Source organism: Meriones unguiculatus, chromosome 8 (assembly GCF_030254825.1).
Source record: "Meriones unguiculatus strain TT.TT164.6M chromosome 8, Bangor_MerUng_6.1, whole genome shotgun sequence".
Lineage (NCBI taxonomy): Eukaryota > Metazoa > Chordata > Mammalia > Rodentia > Muridae > Meriones > Meriones unguiculatus.
This window is the reverse complement of record NC_083356.1, coordinates 122,918,008-122,938,062: the sequence shown is the minus strand read 5'-3', so window position 1 is coordinate 122,938,062 and position 20,055 is coordinate 122,918,008. Positions and strand designations below refer to the sequence as shown.

The window sequence follows — 20,055 nt, the reverse complement described above, 5'->3', positions numbered from 1 at the left end:
GGAGATGTTAGAGGAGAGGAGGAGGCAGCGCCACCATGGGTTATTGTGAACAAGCAGCACGTGGCTGGGAGGAGCCTGCTCTGAGGATCGGTGATGGAGAGAAGCAGCCCAGATGAGAAACATGTGCAGGCGTTTATGGGATACTGGATGGGAAGCAGCCCAGGTAGGAATTATTAGAGCAATCGTCATGGGATGTGGGGCTGGGAGGTAACAAGGTAGCTTAGGGGTTTATATCTGCCCAGCTCCAGTGCATAGGCGTATTAAAATCTAAGAGGTGCCAGAGTCTTTTATTGAAATGGCATCAGGTTAAATAATAACCAGTGTAATAATAACAGGCATTAATAATAACTGTTAATAGCCCAAATTCTTACAACATGTGTGTATGTGTACATTTTTCATAGAGCAGATTGACTGGATATATGCTGTTGAGCTGTAGGGTGATGTGCGTGGCTGGGAAATTTTCTTTGATTCCTTGCTAGCCATCAGACCATAGTTTTATACTGACCAACTGCTCCAGCCTGCCGAGCGAGTCATTCTTTGATCCCCTCCAGATGAGGGCGGCTGTGAGATTTTCCGTTCCTCTGTAGTCTCGCACCGGTTCTTCCCCTCTTGTGTACGGCTCACCCCTTCAGCTGTGTTTTGTGTCTCTACACTCCGACCTGCCTGTGAGCAAGAGCAGCAGGAACTAGGCTTCTGGGACTGGGGAAGTGCTGCCAGCCTGCTGCAGGAGCAGGCTGCATGCCCACAAATGTACACAGGTTTTCAGCCCCTTCTAACTTGGGGCTCATCTGTCCCTCTGCCTCCTCTTTCCAGAAGGCCCCTGAGGCTTTTGTGTCCTAGCCGTGGGAGGGGTCCGTGGGAGGACATGGGAAGCCTGCAGGCTTTGTCTGACTAACAAATTATATGTTGATTTTCTCTCGTCTTGGAAATCCGTTGCCACATATCTAGCTTGCACATTTTTTCCTGCCATCATTTTGAAAATTTCTTTATTCCTGAGACTACTTGCCTTCTTTTTGATACCATAACAAGTGTTGTTTAGTGGCATTCTGAAGGAAATGACAAACTTAAATGTTTTTTCTACTATTTTTTACTAGATTTTTTTTTTATGTAACAACTTAGGAAGCTGATGCATTTTCATTCCACGGACAGGATTTCATAGGAGCAAGGGAAATCAGGCAATAGGCAGGCAGGGAATGAAAAGCAGAAGTGCCAGGAGCCTTCTATCCTTAGCTCTTGACCTTGATCTGGCTCGAAAAACAGTTGAGTGCAAATTACAGAGCAGGCTCAGTGTACAAGGAGCTTTCACGAACGCAAAAGACAGCCATCTATCCTACAGGGAACTCTGGGCCCTCTCACCAAGTCCTAGATGGTGACAGCAATCAGTTCCTACCCAGAACAGTACTGGGTGGTGAGTAAGCAGCTGCTTGAGCTCAGACCTTTCATTCACACTGGCGCTGGGTACTCTCCTTTCTACATAGACATTTCAAACTGAAATTATTACGGAAGGTCACTCAAAATTAGCTTGGATTCCAGTGGATGACTACGTCTGTAAAGCATTAATACTTCTCCGTATAGCTACAACAACACGCAGCCCTCCTGTACTTGATGCGTCGTGATCTGTGTGTGAAGGTCTCCAGTCGGGTCAACTGATGGGGGCACCAGTGATGACCAGCTTATAGTAGGCTCCCTTCTGTGCCATCAGTTCTTCATGGTTCCCCTTTTCAATCACTATTCCTTGAGACATGACAGCAATGATGTCTGAGTTCTGGATGGTAGATAGGCGATGGGCAATGACAATACAGGTCCGGCCCTCTCTGGCTTTGTCCAGAGCGATCTGCACTGTCTGCAGAAAGGGGGTAGAAAGTCAGTGCAAAGACACAGGGTTGTCCCCAGCCCACCACTGTGAGGGGCCGTTTCAAATAGCACCTGAGTAACAACTCTAAAGACTGAACGCTAGGGGAGGGTAAGCAAGGGGCTGCTCTATAACGCATCCAAGCTTCATTGAAATGGCAGCCCACGGCCTGAAAAAGTTCAGGGAAGCAGGAAGGAAACAAATACCAGGTTGCCATGAAGTTTTACAATGCTGCACCACATCTTGTTTACTAAGATAACACCAAGGGGAAAAGGCTGGGAGCAGTTAATCATTTCTGATATTTCTTTTCCACCAAGGGACACCCTTTAGCACTCTGCAAAGTGGAATCTGGATTTTAAAGACATAGACCATGAATTCTGAATTTCATAGCTATTCTCCCCCCCAACCATATCTTCTATTGTGGAAACCCCGCAAGGCTACCACCTCCTTTTCGGTATTGTGTATGACCTACTCACTCGGTCACACAACTTGAAAACTATAAAACATGCTATGTTTGACAGATGACCTAAATTGTCTTGATTTATTTAAGAAAACTGATTATTTGCCTTTGGGGGGAAAAAAGTCATTCAACCTAAAGAACCTTATAAAACAGTTATTCAAAGTAAGGTTTTTAAATTGGCAGTAGCCCTGTTAGACTATTATTTGTAGATCATTGTCTTTTGCTTCCAAAGAAAAAATATTATCTGTTCCTACTACAAATGAATAAGACAACTGAAAATAGTGTCATTTTATATGCCCAAATCTTCCAGAAAAGGTTCATCTCTAGGAACCCAAGACTTTAGAAAATTAACACATACCTTTTCACTTTCCTACTATAAATGAACAAGACAACACACAGGGCGTCTAAAGGAGGAAGAAAGGGGTGGGAATAGAGTGACATGGAGGGGACAGGAGCCCCACAAGGAGACCAACAAAACTTAAAAGATCTGAGCCCAGGGGGTCCTGCAGAGACTGATGCACCAACAGAGGTCCATGCATGGAGAGGATCTAGACCCCCTGCTCAGATATGGCCTTTTGGCAGCTCAGTCTCCGTATGGATCTCTGAGTGAGGGGATAAGGGACTGAACTCAGCTGACTGCTCTCTGATCACTCATCCCTGATGATGCAGCCTTGCCAAGCCATGGAGGAAGAGGATCCAGGCAGTCCTGATAAGACTTGATAAGCTATGGGCAGATGGCAATAGTGGAGAACTCCCCCTTTCAGTGGACTAGGGGAAGGGGTTGAGGAAAAGAGGAAAGGAGGTGGGGCTGGGAGGAGTTGAGGGAGTGGGCTTTAATCCGGATATGTAATGAATTGTGAAGAAAAAATAAAAATTGAAAATTAAAAAGAAAATAGTGTCATATTTAATGCTTCCAGCAAAGACTCATCTTTAATAACCTAAGACTTTAGAAAATTAATACATACCTTTTCACTTTCTGTGTCTAAGGCAGATGTGGCTTCATCTAGTAGCAAGATTTTAGGATCTCGTACGATGGCCCGAGCAATAGCAATGCGTTGTTTCTCCCCTCTAGAGAGTCTAGAGCCCTGGATCCCAACAGTAGTTTCATATTTCTAGAAAAAGCATAGCAAGTTTGAGAACTAGAGACAGCCATTGCTCTTGTACTGTTGGGACCCCACATCAACGACTCATCTGTGAAATCAAATTTTGTTTCTTTTTTGAATGTAGAAATAGTGATTGAATCCAATAAAATATATCAAATCTAGCTAGAAATCTTTAATGTAATGAAGTTTGTTCTGGGAAATGAGGGATATTATTGCCAACTCTACATTTCTTTAAGGGTTATATTTTTGGTCTCTTCCCATATCCAACTAAGATCCCACATAAGAGGTCTGTCTCGGTTTGAAATTCTCTGATTTCTAGACTTTCATTCAAAGATCTTGTGTCAGATAGGCTAATCCCAGGGGTAGAGATGCCTTGAAAACCTTTCCAGTTGGCTCCTTCCCTTGAAAGTACATTCTGGGAGGCAAGTGACAGTTTGAACTTATACTCTGTTGCTTACTGGCCTTGTGAACATCAACAACTCCTTTAAATATCTTTGAGCCACACTCTCACCTGAAAAGTGTAATGTTAGTACCTAGCATACATATTTGCTATAATTTTTTGATGAAATTAAGAAAGAAAATGTCTAGCTAGATCAGAGAATCTCAAGCCAAGAAAGACCTCCTATGTGGGATCTTAGTTGGATACAGGAAGAGACCAAAAATATAACCCTGAAAGAAATATAGAGATGGGAATATAACATCCCTCATTTCCCAGCATGGCTAAGTTGATTCTTCATCAAGGATTGTCCTCCTCTTCTATTACCTCCTCTTTCTCTTCCTCCTCCTCCTCTTCCTTTTTTAAAGACAGGATGACAAGGTCTTACTGCGTAGTCCTGTCTGTCCTGAAATTCTCTACATAAAACAGCCTGGCCTCAAACTCACAGAGATCTGCCTGCCTCTGCCTCCCAAGTGCTAGGATTAAAGGTGTGTGCCACCACAGCTGGCTAATTAGTCTAAGAAGAATAACCTTTTCGTGGTGACACAAATGATATTCTTTTGATTTTATATATTATAAAGCCTAGGCATAGAGAAGCAAGATAATTGCACAAAGACAAATAAGCAACAAAGAGCGAATGTGAAAGTTAAGTACTGACTTAATCTAGTTTCTGATTCTCCGTCCTTGTTCATTACTCTAACCTGCCTGCCTAAAAAAGTTCAACTAAGCCAGAAGAGACCTAAGAAAAAAAAATCATTGAATCAAGCATTTCATAGGTACAGTACATTTTGTTATCATGTTGTTAAATGTCTAAGAGCATTTTTAGTAGGAAAATACTCCATTAATATATTTTTTTAAATCCTCTTGGCTTTTAGACATGCTGGCAAACACAGGTATTCAAAGCATTCTTTTGCTTTTCAATTTAGGGATTTCAGTATGCTTGCTAGTTAGGTTGCCCAGCTTAGAAGCGGGACATGAGCCCAAGATTTGAGGAAGCCTGTGAAAGGGCAAGCAAACAAGTCCACGACAAGTCCACAGTTTTCAATCGCAGCCATCTACAAAGAACAGGAATTTCCAAGGGGTATTATTAAAAACAGGAGTGGGAAAGGCTATAGCCTCTAACTTAGAGTTCACATTTTAATTTTTTTTACAGTTAAACAACCACCAAGAGAAATGCTCGGTGAATGGGGAAAAAAAAATCATAGTGGAGACTGCCAAATGCAGACTTGGCTCGGGGAAAGTAAAGGGCACCAAGGCAGATTCAACTTATCCCCATCATGCACTTGCTGTAAGTGAAGGATGGACAGCAATGGTTGCAGCGGTTTTCTTTGTGTGGCCATTTACTTTTTAAAGCCAGGATTTCATACATGCTGAGCAAGAGCACTACAGTCAGCTACATCCCTAACCTTTGAGGTTTATGCCTTCATTTTAAAGTTCTCGGGTTCCTTTGCATTTTGCAATAGAATGTGCAATGTCAACTTGGATAAGTAAGTATCTCCAAATCACACACTCAGGTGGTAAATGAGAAAACTTGCATTCAAACCCTTGTTAAACCTTGGATTTCCTTCTACCAGGTTACCTTAATGCTGTATGGGTATGTTCTCTAGGTAGCAAACTACAGCATCCATTTTGTTTGACAATACGGTACTTTCTAAAATGTCATGAAGGCGGGCATTTGTTTTGCTTAAAAGACCAAGGCAATGCAAGACACTGGGAGATAAATTGTGTTGTCTTCGAAGCTCTCTCTGAAGCACAATCCTAACACTTTTTTGGGTCTCCCACCTCTCCACAGCCCTGTGTTTCTGTAAAACAGACTTGTGCTCACCTCCGGGAGTGACATGATGAAGTCGTGCAGCTGAGCCTGCTTTGCGGCAGCTACGACTCTCTCCATGGAGATTTCTTTGGTGTTGTCCCCATACTTGATGTTGTCCATTATGCTACAGTCAAACAACACTGGCTCCTGGGAAACAATTCCAATGTTTGAACGGAGGAACTGAATGTTGACTTTCTTGCTGTCGTGACCATCTATCATCTGCCAACAGAGATGACAAGAGAGGACACAAGGTTTTAGCACTCCAGCAGGGATGTGGGTTCATTTGTTGAGAGCTTTACAGTGCATTTGTTCTGCTTAACAGTGGCCATCCCCAGAGCCCTGAGGGAATCCACCACATTGCCTGTGGCCTCTGGAACTTGTTTCTGGCAGGCACGCCATCAAAGTTGACAGGGATTACTTTGTCATTTTGATGCTGTTTTTCCCAAACTCTAGTTCTATGGGTATTGTATAAATGAGAAAGAATCTCTGGACAGTATTTAGTTAAGAAAAAAAGTAATTCTCCTTATGGCTTCGCATAGCTTAATCTGTACAGCTAGGCAGGCTTTCTGTATTCTGATGCTTAGTGAGCCACCCAAAGGAACAGGAGAGGGAGGGGGCTGGGTCAGGGAGAGAGACTGACAGAGGCTATTGGAAAATATGAAGATCACACCTGTGTTCTTGGTTTTATTGGTATTATTCTCTGGACAGCTGAGATAACAAGTCCAGGAGAAAATGTGTTTGGTCACTTGGTCACAATCATCTATGGAACCATCTTGCCAGGAACCACTGTACCATTTCTGTCGACTTTATGATGAGAACACAGTGTCTGTTTCCTAGGCACTCACAGCCCAGAAGTCATGGAAGTTCAGCCACCAAATAGGTGCTATTTAAGATGCCTAAGAGTGTATCCCAAAGGCATATCAATCTAACATATTAGCTGTAAAGTATTTGACGGTGTGATTTCAGGGTGAAAAGAGACTATTGCAAATAATGTGAACAGGACATATTTTAGATAATTTCTAAGGAGTGGAAAAGGCAAACACTATTTAAAAGGTGGGGGGCAATGGTAAGGCAGACCCCACCAGGAGTCAGTCTTCACTCAGCCTAAGGTATTTTCCATAGTACCCATTTCTGCAAAGCACAACTTAATATTTAGTCAGAACTTGAGCTTCTTGCTAATTGCTGTTTATGTGATGTATTATAACCATCTAGGAAACAAAAGATATATTCCATGTTTCTGAAAAATCCCCCATAGATAGTACTGGTCACATCATAGATACCTAATTAAATACTGAATGTACTATACCTGTATTTGGTAGCTTGTCTAAAAGCAAAGAGGATATTTTTTTATTGATTAAAGTCTTTTTTTATTTACAATGTTCATAGATACATTTTTGTAAACAATGAGTTTACAAAATGTACTGTGCCTCTTAAATGCTAGAAATCATAAAATGGTTGCTTCCTTCCAGTGACTAGAACATTCAATGTGTGCGTTCAGGAAAACATCCTTAGCACACATGCTAATGTTAGAGAGGTCAAACAGGCTGAATTAATGCTGCAGCAATTTACAGTCCACCTGGGCAAGACATGACAGAGCTCCAGTTTTGGAAAACCGAGTCCTTTCCCTTTTGCGGATTTATCTCTAGGGCAATGTACTTCCTAGATTCATCAGTCAACAAGTCCTTTCAAATAAATTAAAATCTTCACATCTAAAATCAATAATAGCAATGTTCATGAAGCACAGGCAATCAATTCCTACTCTTCATGTTCATACCCTCCCGGGTTCTACTGATACCTGCAAGACAGCCTCACCTTTCCCCTAATATTTCTCTTCAAAGTGTCACCTGTCCCCGTTTCAGTAAAGATCACACTATTCAGGAACATCAGAAGGTGAATTTTACTGGGGTATGGAGAGCAGGTAAACGAGAAGAGTCCTGACAACTAACTTTTTGCTTTTTTAAAATAAATCAGCACAGCGTCTAAATTAGTTAAATCATGAAAACAGAAATTTGAGAATTAGGGACACAGGAGTATAATTACTAGGAGAACTCAAGACATGAAGTGGATAAGAGAGTTGTCTTTGAGCAAAGAAGCACAAAGGAATGTTACTTTTTCTTACAAATCTTTATTATTTGATTGTATAGACTGGTGAATGTATTGTCCAAGAAGAGGAAAAATAAAACAGAGGAAAAAAGAGAAAGAATTACTTTGAAGAATAAGCAATGAAGCAGCTCACCAACATTTCAACTACCCTTGCCAAGGCTTTATCAATTTGAGTTTATTTATTAGTTAGGTATAATCATCTTGGACCAAGTTTTTCATGCTTGCTTTTGCTTACTTATCATCGTGTCCCTTGTCACCCACTTTTTCCATCTACAGCTGTTAGTTTCCTGATTAGTCTGCACTTTCTGCTCCATTTGCAGGTAAGTAAACGTCTCTCAAACAAACTCATTTCCTGTGTGCCCAATTTTCTTTCCCAACTGGTCAGCAGGCCATCTGGAACTGGGGAAAATGAGGCATTGCAAGCTGTGGGGCAGAATCAGGTCAACCAGCAGATGACGGAAAAGAAAATGGCCACAGGGATGAGAGTCTGAGGCAAACATTTTCACCCGGAAAGGCATAGCTTTGGAGACCACTGGTGGTGGTGGTGGGGAGCGTGGATCTTATACAGAAAACAACATTCTCAAAAGCGTTTGCACCACTTACCACCTTCCCCTGATCAGGATCATAGAACCGTTCCAACAGTTGAATGCTGGTGCTCTTGCCACACCCACTGCTTCCAACAAACGCCAGAGTCTGCCCTGGGTCCACAGACACTGAGAGACCATTCAGAACTTGGATATCAGGTCGAGATGGATATGTAAAGTTACAGTTAATGAATTCAACCTTCCCTTGGAAGTTGTCCTGGAATGAGAGGACTGGGATTACATATATGTTCCTACTGGAGCCTAGAAAACAGAAAAGTTACCTAACTGTACACAAGGCTATGAAATTATACACTACAGAAAGAGCAACTCAATGGGTGACATTCTAATCAGGAATAGTGCTATACAACAGTAATCCTAGCACTCTGGAAGTTGAGGCAGGAAGTTAGTTCAACTGGAGGCCATCCTGGGTTACATAGAGAGAGTCTGTCTCAAAACAGCAAGCAAACAGACACTGACCACAGAAATGACATCCCCCCACCCCCCAATGCTGGCAGGGATAGACTAAAGAGAGACAAGGAAATTAAAGAAATTTGACTTCTTAATCCCATTCTGAACTAAAGTCATTTCCTTATTGCAGAGAAATTTTAATCCAGCACTATTTTAATCCAACCTAGCCACTCTGGCAAGGAGTCACATCCAAAAAGGTAGGTCTCTGTGACACGGCTGGAATTCAGACACACCCTTAGTATATACCTTTAATCCCTGGGGCTGGAATGTAGACACGGCTTTAGTACACCTTTAATCCCAAACAATGATGCCTGACTGAGAGGCACACAAACTAATGAACCAGAGAAAGATTTGACAGAATGAATCAGAGATAGGAGATGCCCAACTTTCATGAGAAAGAGAGAGGGGAGAGAGAGAAAAGAGAGAGAGACAGAAACAGGGAGCTACTTAAGAGAAGTGCATAAAGAGTTGGGCAAACAGTGCAGTACAGTAAAGTAAGTACAGTACAGGAATCCAACGGAGTTCAGGAGTGCAGACAGTTCAGGGCAGTTCAGCTGAGTGCATCTGAGCTCAGACAGGTTAGTGCACTTGGGTTCGTGGACTTCAGAGGCAGTTTTTGCCTAGCAGAGGAATTCAGTCAGAGGGCAAGAAAAGCCAGTTTGAATCCATCAGCTTGGAGAGGAGCTTTGAGCCAGAACAGCTGAGTTGAACCAGCCAACCAGAGTTCAGAAAAAAGAAAGAAAGGGTGAGTTTATTCAGCAGTCAGTCTTGGAGGCTGAAAACATTCTGAACCTAGGTTGGCAGACAGGCTGGAAGCTGAAGCTTTCAAGGCCCAGGCTTGTAAAAGATTAGATTGTATAGAGGCTACAAGTTTCCAGGCCTAGCCCTAGGGATATTTAAATGGAAACACTCTGGGCTCAGCCTAAGGCATGTATTAGTAAAGCTTGGGTACGGCCCTCATCTCACCCCATCATCAGAGGAATAAAAACAACATCTACACATTATCACCTATTCCTTATACTAATGAATGGAAGAGAGCAGCGGACATTAATGCATGATGGAAGCCAGCAATTCTTTGAGTTGTCTTGACACTGTTCTTTAAAACGACTTAAAAGCGAAGTTGCTTGGAGTCTATGCCACAATGACAAATATTTTAGTGTGTTTCAAACAACTAAGACAGCTCCACTTCCTAGCTATTGCGACTAGCTTCATAGAAAATGTAGTATGTTGACTTCAAGTGTGTATATACCTAAGAACAGTATAGCTGAATCCTATGGTAGAGCTATTTTCATTTTTTTTTTTTAAAAAGAAAACATTCTGATTTCTATAGTGGCTACGAAAGTTAACATTCTTTTCAGTAATGACTAAGGTTTCCTCTTTGCATTAGTTGTAATTTGTTTTCTTGAAGACGGCCATTATGACTGGGACAATATGGTCTTTCAAAGCATCTTTAATTTGTATTTCTCTGGTGGCTAGGGATGTCAATGTTTTTTCAAGTGTGTTTTTCTTTTGGGGACTGTTGATTCGGCTTTTTAGCCCATTTGTTGTTTACATGATTTGGTTTGAGTTTGATTTTTAGAGTTCTTTTAGATCCTGACTACTAACCCTTTATCTGATGTACACTTGGGAATTTTTTCTGCCCACTCTGTAGTTCCTTCACTTCACTTTGGGACTGTTTCCTTTTGTGCAGAAGATTTTTAATGCCATGTAATTCTGTTTTTTAGTTCCTGGGTCTACTTTGCCAGCCTACATAACATCAACAAATAACTTCATGAAGAATATACATGGAATTTTATGTAGCCCTAAAAAACAAAATCATGACATTCTTAGGAAGATGGAGGAAACTATAAACCATTGCATTGAGAAAAATAAGCCAGATTCAGAAAGATAAACACTATGGTTTTTTTCTTATATGCAAAATCAAAATTTTGTGGGGCCAGAGAGATGCTCAGAAAATAAGAGGATACACTGCTGTTCCAGAAGACCTGAATCCTATTCCCAGCATTCAAATAAGGTAGCTCACTGCTTGTAACTCCAGCTCCAAGGACTTGTGCACATGAGGGTAGTCACTGCACTCATGTGCACAATCCCATACATATACACATAATTTAAAAATCAAATAAAACAAATACAATCATACATGTATGTACTTACATGTATTTGTGTGTAGTTCATGAAACTACAAATGAGAATGGAGGAAGGGATCTTAAGGCAGAGTGTGAGGAGAAAGCAGAAGGGGAACTGTTTAGGTAAAGGAAGGGAACCAGTTTGAGTGGGGTTCTAGACGCATGGAGGGATGATGGAGGAAGTGAGAGAGGGAAGCAAATGATCATAAATGTGTAATGACACATATGTATGTAAATATCATGACAAACCCTATTACTTTATATAATAACATAAAAAATTAATTTAAAATACAATCTGAATTATAAATTCTTGAAATGGGTAAACCCATTGCAGAGAATAATTCTACAAAGCTGAAGGAAAAATAGGTCACTTAACCAAAAATCTCATAATTTCGCTTAGCTGTACTGGTGTTTTGCTCTCTTGAGCGTATGGAGATTTTTTATTTTTAATGGGCAAGGGAGATTAAAAGCACCTTGGAGATTAAAAAATAAGTTTAAAATAAGATTAAAAAATAAGGAAAGAATTTTGAATATTAGCAAATTTTCTGTAATTCACACGAGCTAAAACTTGAACCAGATGAACAATATTTGTATGGCTGGACAAATAGACCTAGCCTTTCTATTTCCCACCAAAACATCAATGGAAAGCATGACTAGATATGTCATGTCTATCTGTGTGTCTTTAGGCATGTGTCTCCATTAATTCTGGAACTATGTGTTTCATGTTATATAAAATCCAGTATCTGCCAAGGTTGCGGTTTATATGGGGTGTGTCTCAAAAGCGTTTATATATGGGCCCTGGTGTGATGATGTTAAGAAGTGGCATAGAATATTTAGGGGGTAAGAGGCTAGGCTTAGCACATGGTGATTTGGTCACTGACGTCATTGCCCTCAGAATGAATGAATGTCATTTTGGGGAAACCTGAATAGTTCTTAAAAGGAGGCAATTATACTGGAATAACCCCAGAAGCCAGGAAAGTAGAGAAAGACCACTGAGGGAAGAAGAGAAGGAGCTCTAGAGAGGAGAAGACCAGGCTCTAGGGCTCTGGAGAGGATACTAGCAAGATATAGTTGCTATAAAGGAGGAAAGATGAAACTTGGGCATGGGCATTAGATTGGAAATGAAAGACGGTGGTTAATATAGAGCAGAGCAGGAAGCATAAATAACAACAAGGATATTAGAAAAAGCCATAGCGAAACCCATTATTTTATAAACATACTTCAAAATACATAAAGTATATATTTACAGTTATAGTTATTATTACAGTTTTAATGCAGTTATCCCATAGAGTAGGATAATGCCCCATTCATAAGCCACAGGCTCTCTATATAACAGAAACCCCAGAACTAGGCATGGGATATTTCCCTATGAGCTGTTGGCCAGGCCTCACCCCTAGATAAAGAGCTACAGGCGGACTCCCTACTAAAAAAGGGAGAACCAGAAATCCTCCTTCTTTTTCCACAGGAACAAGACCATAATCCTAAGGGGTCAGCCTTAAAGACATGCAATTAAGGACTAATTGGACTTAATAGTGTGTGTGTGAGTGTGTGTGTGTGTGTGTGTGACTAATACAGGAGAAGAGATCATAAATTCCAAAGGGAGTGGTTGGTGGAACATGAGGAGAGTTGGAGAGAGTGTAAAAAGGGAGGCAAATACAGTGTGCTCTTGTTTGTAATCATCAAATCAAAATAACTGGGCAGTCATGAAAATGAGACTGTTCCTCCCCGCACTCTAGCTTTCTGTGTTACCATGTGATCTTTCCCCCACAATGACTTCCTGTCAGGATACCACCTACTACTATACACTGTAGTTCCGGGACTCTAAAAAGAGACACAATAATAGAACCACCAGATCACATACTTTGAGCCTCCAAAATGTGCAATAAATAAACCTCTTTTCTTATGTGAAGGCCAGGTTGGCCTCAAACCTGCAATCATCCTGCCTCAGCCTCCTAAGCTCAAGGATTAGAGGGGTAAACCAGCAGGCCCAGAAAACTTCTTCAGTATACATTAATCATTCTTGAGTACAGTAACAGAATGTGAACTGATAGGATTCCAGGTTGTTGTCTTACTCAAATGCCAGTGTAACACCTGATTTTTTCATGTCAATTATTTCCTTCCTTTACACTTGTAAGTCCATTGCCTGTCCATTCTGAGTGCATGTGGTTGAACACAGGCTGCTAAAATTTAGACTCTAAACACATGTGCGCGCACGTAAGCACACACACACACACACACACACACACACACACACACACCTCTTTCGCAGCCCAGTCCTTACCCATTTTTCACCTGCTCCACTGTATACATTAATAGGAGGTTTTCGGTCCAGCAGTTGAAAAAAGCGCGCAGCAGATATTTTAGCTTTGGTGTAGCTTGGGGTGTAAGAGAACGCTCTTCCGATAGCTGCCGCACTCATGACGATCGAAGAGGCCACCCTGCAATCAGACAAACACTCAGAGTGGAGGCGGGGTGTGGTAGTATGCAGGCCTAAGGGGCAAATGTTTGGGGCGCTAGGCCCAAACAGCTTGACCAAGTCACTTCAGCCGTGACTGGGTTTGCAGGAGATAGAGAGGTGAGCACTTTCCAAATTGTGCTTTTTCTGTAAGAGCGTTGAGGGGTAAACTGACAGGGTAGGGCTCAGACCTCCAAATCCTAGATCTACCACATTAAAAAAAAATATGTATTTTTTTTTTAAAGTGGGGAGGAGGGTGGCTTTTGGAAAGGAATTGAAAAGATGAGCAGATTTGGTTGGCTTTTTTTTTTCCCCAATTATAACATTTCATGAACCACTGACAGGTATGTGAATGACAGCAGTGGGCCACTGAAGGAAATCACAATGGCCAGTAGCCTTCTGTTTATACTAGCTGCTTACCATATCAACATGGACTTAAGGAAGGAATGGATACATGCATAAATTTGTCATAAGAGACAGCCTTGCTGCCTAGCCTGGCTCTTGATGTACATGGTAGCCTGTCAGAGCCGTCTTTTGCAGAAGTCTTCATGGGGTTGGCATGATGGATAGGGGGTGTGCAAGCATGTGAGCTGCCACCCGACTTATAATCAGTGATTGTTTCAGGGCCAGAATTGGAAACCCACATTTCCCAGGAGCCCGGGATAAGGTTTAAGCAACCGAAAACTTTGGAGATAAGGTAGGAAACGGTGGGAGATGACTTTCTAGGTCTTAAGGCAGAGAGGAAGTTTTCTGCAGGCCCTTGACTCTCACATGCTGGCAAATAATTTGTGGCTCCATCCTGTCTGGGTTAGTAGCTTTAAACATGCAAGGGTTTAGAAAAGACAATTTCCTGGTGTGGGTGTGGGTGTGATGGGCTAACAGGAAAGTACTGGAATCAGGCAAGAGGATCAAGCCTCCTCCACGCCCTCTAAACTTGAAACTGTCTCTGCCCTCACTACCTCCTTCTACCACCATCACCTACACCCTTACTGAGGCCTCCCCCTAGGGAGGTAAGCAGACCCTCCCTTGAAGAATAGAAGATGCTCTTCTCCGGCCTATCATGTCTCTATTCAGAGGAAGAGGCTAGGAACCAGCTGTCTTTGCAAGTAAGGAACAGACTTCAAATACAATAGCCCCTAAGTCCATCTTGTGCAAGGCCTTGAGCATCTTAGCTTCAACATGCGTAAATATGATCACAACTCATCCATGAGCCATCTGTTTGTAATCATCCTTTTTTTTTTTTTTTTAACTCTTCCAGTCCAAACATGGACTTCATTTCTCAGAACCTTAAACCTAGGCTTAGTTGTGTGAGTTTCCTTTACCAAGGAGACCTCAGTAAATGAAACAGACTTGAACATGCTTGCAATGTTGGGCATGCTTCTTCTGAGACTCCCAGATCACTCATGAAGGGAATGAGCGTGCGTGCTCTTGAGGCCACCTAGAGACAGACATGGACACAGACGTCAGCGGGGCTGCCAATTCCGGAAGAACTATCACACACCCTGTAGAACCTTGAAAAAAAAAATCGGCTGCTTGAAGAGACAACAGCCTGCTGGGTCACAAGAAAGTTAAATGACAGGACCAGGCAAATCCCCACTGGTGCATCAATATCATGTGACCATTTTGGATATTCCTCACCTGAAAAGATAGCTGAAATGCAGCCCTTCCACGACTACTAAGTAACCTCCATATCTATAGGCAGAAGCATTGGCAAGAAATGCTAGCGCCTGGGAAACCGAGTAGCAGAATCCATAGATATTTGACTTCCTAACAGCTGTCTTGTATGACATCTCCAGCTCAGCCTCAAACGCTTTGATAAATCTCCTCTCCACTCCCATTCCAGCGACTGTGCGGATGCTGTTAAGGGCTTCGCTGGTGATCTGAAAAAGGAAAGAGTCTGAGGGATCCAAAAGTGGGACTATCTCTTCTCATGACATTTCTGTCATGTCACATATTAGATTTGTCACAAACGGCAAAATAGCATCGAGAAGTTGGCTGGGGGGTCAGCTCAACCAGACCATGGGGCCATCTGTCACCTACACTCAGTCTCTACATAGTTGTAGCATGGCTTCGTTGTCTCTACTTGCTAGGGGGAAAGACAGTGTGAGAAAAGGTCTCTCATGCTTGTCCTGGACAAGTTTTAAAATGTTTCTGCTAATTCACTTGGAATGCCTAAAATGATGTCTTTGAATGTCTTCTGGAACAAAAGTACGTAATACAATTCAAACCACTAGAGACTGTTTTCCGAAAAGTCACTGCTCAGTAAACCATCCCTTCTAAAAACATATAACTGAATGTTACTAGTCAAATATAACTTCATCTTTAGTCTACATGGTGAGCATGTGTTTAAATACACAGATTAAGGCCCACTGTTAACGAATTTGGGGTTCTTCCTCATTAGAGATCCTATTTTCTACACTGGCATCTGAAATGTTTTCGTTACTTAGATAGCATCACGTCTCTGTCTTAAAAGTCATAGAACATAATCATGAGTGAATTTATGAAGCATGAGTGAGTGTGTGACTCAGACCTGGTAGTAAAAACCCTGAACGCCAATGCTTGGAAAGCTAAGATAAGGGGATCCTAAGTTCAAGACCTGCTTGGCCTCCAGTCTGAAGTCAAGGCTGTCTGGACAACTTGGTGTGAGAGATTGTCTCAATATTTTTAAAAAAGCAAATAAAAGCATTGGGTATAGCTAAGTTTTAAAGTGCACACATTAGTAAACCCTAGGCTCAGTAAGCTATTCAGACTCTAGTATCAAAAAGCAAAAACAAAAAGAATGCATGTTATATGTGATTCATTGGTCCCTTCCACCCTCCCTCCCTTCCTGTATGTTATTGTTGTTTGAGACAGCATCTCAAGTAACCAGGCTGGGCTCTAACTCACTATGCAGCTGAGGACAACCTTGAACTTCTGATCTCTTTGCCTCTTCTCCCAAGTTCTAGGATCACTGCAGGCTGTGCCACCATGCCCACCGTGAGTGTGTGTGTATGTTTTCATTTGACAGAAATCTATGCCATCATCCCCTCACTTATTCCTTGTATTCAAGTATTAACTAGAATAGACTTTTAAAAACGCGTCCCTAAAACTAGAACGTATTTGAATTCTACACTGTAGCTCATGATTATATTTGAGAAAGACGTTTTCCACGAACTTAGCAAAAGCTAAAGTTGAAAGTATTTGTTTTCTGTATGGATAGCAAGACTCAGGGGAAAAAATTAAGCAGAGAAAACTATAACAACTCAAATAGAACTGTCCACCTCTGCAAGTGAGAATATAGAAAATGTACGATGATAGCAAAAGGACATCAAATATATAAGCTTCTACATTTACCACACTTTCTCCTTGCCTGATCAAGCTTACGTTTCAAAGCTTTACTGTCATAGCCTTTAGGCAAAGACTCATGTGTCTCTTTTAACTTCTCCTTTTAAACATTTTGCTTGACAACCACCCAGCCATAAGAGAAAAAAATTAGGTCTATAAGATTACCTGGCCAGCCTTCTCCAGAGCTTGCTTGTCTTGAGATGCAAATCCTGTCAACATTTTTGTCTGTAAGGCTACTGATAAAGCCAAGAAGGGGAAGAAGCATGATACAACCAGACTGAGCTTCCAGCTAAAGTAGAAGGCAATGATTATGGCCACAACGATGTTACTGAAGGAATTGACCATCACCCCAACTTGAGAGCCGGCAGCCTGCAAATCAAAAGCAGCCAGCCCATCTCAGACATGGTCTCTTTAACCAGACACTATTATGTGAAAAGCTATTTTATACCAAAAGATAGATTCTTTTTTTATTGTGATAAAATATACATGACAAATATTTAGCTTTTTTAGCCATTCATAACCATGTACCTCAGGGACATTAAAAACAAAACAAACAAACACAATGGTATGTGGCCACCACATCTGTACTCAATATTTCTCATCCCCTCCACATCTACAACTCTTTACCCATCAATTGCTTACCTCGCCTTCTTCCTCTGAGTCACTAGTAATTTCTATTCTCCTCTCTGTCTGCATGAATGTGTCTGTTTTGGGTATCATGTAGAAGTGGGGTTCTATAATGTTTATGATTCTGTGTCTGGGTTATTTTGCTAAGCATAAGGTCTCTGCAGGACTCATCTACATTGGGGTACATATTACAGTTTCCTTTCTGTTGAAGGTATAAACATTCTGTTGCATGTATAGACAACATTTTGTTTATCTACTTATCCAACACTGGCCTGTTGAGTCCTTTTGACTATTGTAAATAGTAATTTTGAAAAATGATCATCAAAAATTCTGAAAATAGACAATAAGTTATATAAAAATGTAGGTTACTAACAGACTATACCAAGTAGAAAAAAAAAAAGAATATCAAAGAGTAAAGGTTCTCTTCAAATATCATATTTAAACAAAAAGAACGGGAAAAAAAGAAAATGCAGATATATTACAAGATCTTTAGGACATCATTAAAAGACCAAATGTTTACACCATTGATTGCTAAGAAGTAAACAAAGGTTAAAGGTATAAAAACTTGTTCAAGAAAACAAAATCAGAAAAATTTCTTAAACCTTGGAAAAGACATGAATATCTTGGAATATGATGGCTATAGAGGCCCAGAGGAATACAACCAGAAAATATTTCCACCTCAACATAGTCAGACTGTCAGAAAAAAAACAATCAGGACAAAGAATTTTAAACTGTCCAAAAGAAAAGCACAAAGTCATAGTTAAAGACAACTGTATCAGACTAACAGCAGAAACTCTATAGAGTAGGCGAAAGTGGGATGGTGTACTTTAAGTCCTGGAAGAAAACTATTGTGAATATAGATCACCACACCCAAAAAGGCAATCCTTCAGAATTGAAGACAAAATAGTGACCTTCTACCTTAGTCAAAAACTAAGGGTATTCCGGGCTGGCAAGATAGCTCAGCTGGTAAAAGCACTTTCTATCAAGTATGTCGACTTGGGTTCAATCACTAGGACCCATGTGGTGGAAGGAGAGAACCGATTCCTGAAAGTCGTCCTTTGACTTCCACATATGCATACATGCATGCATAAACACATAAATAAATAAATAAATGAATAAATGAGTAGACACTGTAATTTTAAAAATCAAAGGGAATTTATGGCTACTAGACCAGTTTTGCAAAAGATGCTTAATGGAGCTTTATATCCAGAAGTGGAAGAAAGGTAATTTGAAAGACAGCATGGAAAAGTATAAGCCCTATTTGAAGAGTGATACTCAAATAAAAAATTGAAGAGCTGGAAATGGTGCTGCCTGCCTTTAATCCCAGCAGTGGGAAGCAGAGGCAGTAGGATCTCTACAAATTTAAGGCCAGCCTGATCTACATAGTGGGTTCCAGGACAGCCATAGATACAGTCTTGAAAACCAAAACAAAATAAACAGCTATGGAGACTGTGGCCACCTCCTATAGTCAGGCAGGACTTCCAGTGGAGGGAGGAGGATACCAACTCACAAAACCTTCAACCCCAAACTTTCCCTATCTAGAAGATGTTCAGGGATAAAGACGAAGCAGAGATTGAGGGAAGGCCAAACAATGACTGGCCCAAGTTGAGACCCACCCTATGAGAGAGAGCTAACCCCTGACACTATTAATTATACTCTGCTATGCTTGCAGACAGGATCCCAACATAACTGCCAGATGCAGGGTTCCATCCAGCAGCAGATCGAAACAGATGCTGAGACCCACAGCCAAACATTAGGTGGAGCTCAGAGAGTCTTGTGGAAGAGCTGGAAGAAGTAAAAAGAGGACAAGAACTTCACAAGATCAACAGAGTCGACTAACCTGGGCCCATGGCGGCTCACAGGGATTGAGGCACCAACCAAAGAGCAAGCATGGACTGGACCTAAGCCCACTACACATATGTAGATGATGGGCAGCTTGATCCTCATGTGGGTCTCCTAGCAATTAAAGTGGGGGGGGCTGTCTCTGACATGGACTCTGTTGCCTGCTTTTGGATCACTATCCCCTAGGTGGGCTGCCTTGTCTGGCCTCAGTGGAAGAGGACATGCTTTGTCCTGATGAGACTTGATGTGCAGGGGTGGGTTGGTACAGGGGTGTGTGGGGAGCTCCCCTTTTCTGAGGAGAAGGGGAGGAGAAAGGGGGAAAAGAATAAGAGGAGAAAGGGGGTTGCGATCTGGATTTAAAATGAATAGATAAATAAATTAATAAGGACAAAAAACAGAAGAAGAGAAGAAAAGCAGAAGCAGAAGAAGAACCAAAAGAAGAAGAAGAAGAAGAAGAAGAAGAAGAAGAAGATGAAGAAGAAGAAGAAGAAGAAGAAGAAGAAGAAGAAGAAGAAGAAGAAGAAGAAGAAGAAGAAGAAGAAGAAGAAGGATCTCTTACATAAAATGACTATTATGGAAGGCTATTATGGAAAACAACTAGAAGTTCCTCAAAAATCTAAAAATGGCATTCTCAGAGGATCCAGTCAGCCCACTCTTTGAGTGTATATCTAAATCTGCATGTCTATGTTTATTGAGAGCTAATAACAATAGTTAAAATATGGGCTTAGATTAGGTATTCAACAGTAGATGAACACACAAAGAAAATATGCTATATCCATAAAACAAAATATCATTTACACATAAAGAAGAATAAAATCTTGTCATCTGCAGCAAAACAGATGGGGCTAGAGCATCCCGCTAA

At 41.3% G+C, this 20,055-nt stretch overlaps 1 protein-coding gene across 1 annotated transcript in view; it reads right to left on the bottom strand.

The window, feature by feature from the left end:
* Window positions 1-1,069: 1,069 nt before the first annotated feature.
* Window positions 1,070-20,055, bottom strand: part of Abcb11 (ATP binding cassette subfamily B member 11) — an 82,751-nt gene continuing 63,765 nt past the window's right edge. Inside the window, exons 22-28 of the mRNA XM_021635600.2 lie at window positions 16,890-17,093; window positions 15,039-15,280; window positions 13,227-13,383; window positions 8,371-8,568; window positions 5,677-5,883; window positions 3,278-3,424; window positions 1,070-1,843 (exon numbers count right to left, since the gene is read on the bottom strand). Coding sequence (XP_021491275.1) covers window positions 1,643-1,843; window positions 3,278-3,424; window positions 5,677-5,883; window positions 8,371-8,568; window positions 13,227-13,383; window positions 15,039-15,280; window positions 16,890-17,093 — 1,356 coding nt within the window. The 3' untranslated portion in view covers window positions 1,070-1,642. The remainder of the gene's footprint in view (window positions 1,844-3,277; window positions 3,425-5,676; window positions 5,884-8,370; window positions 8,569-13,226; window positions 13,384-15,038; window positions 15,281-16,889; window positions 17,094-20,055) is intronic.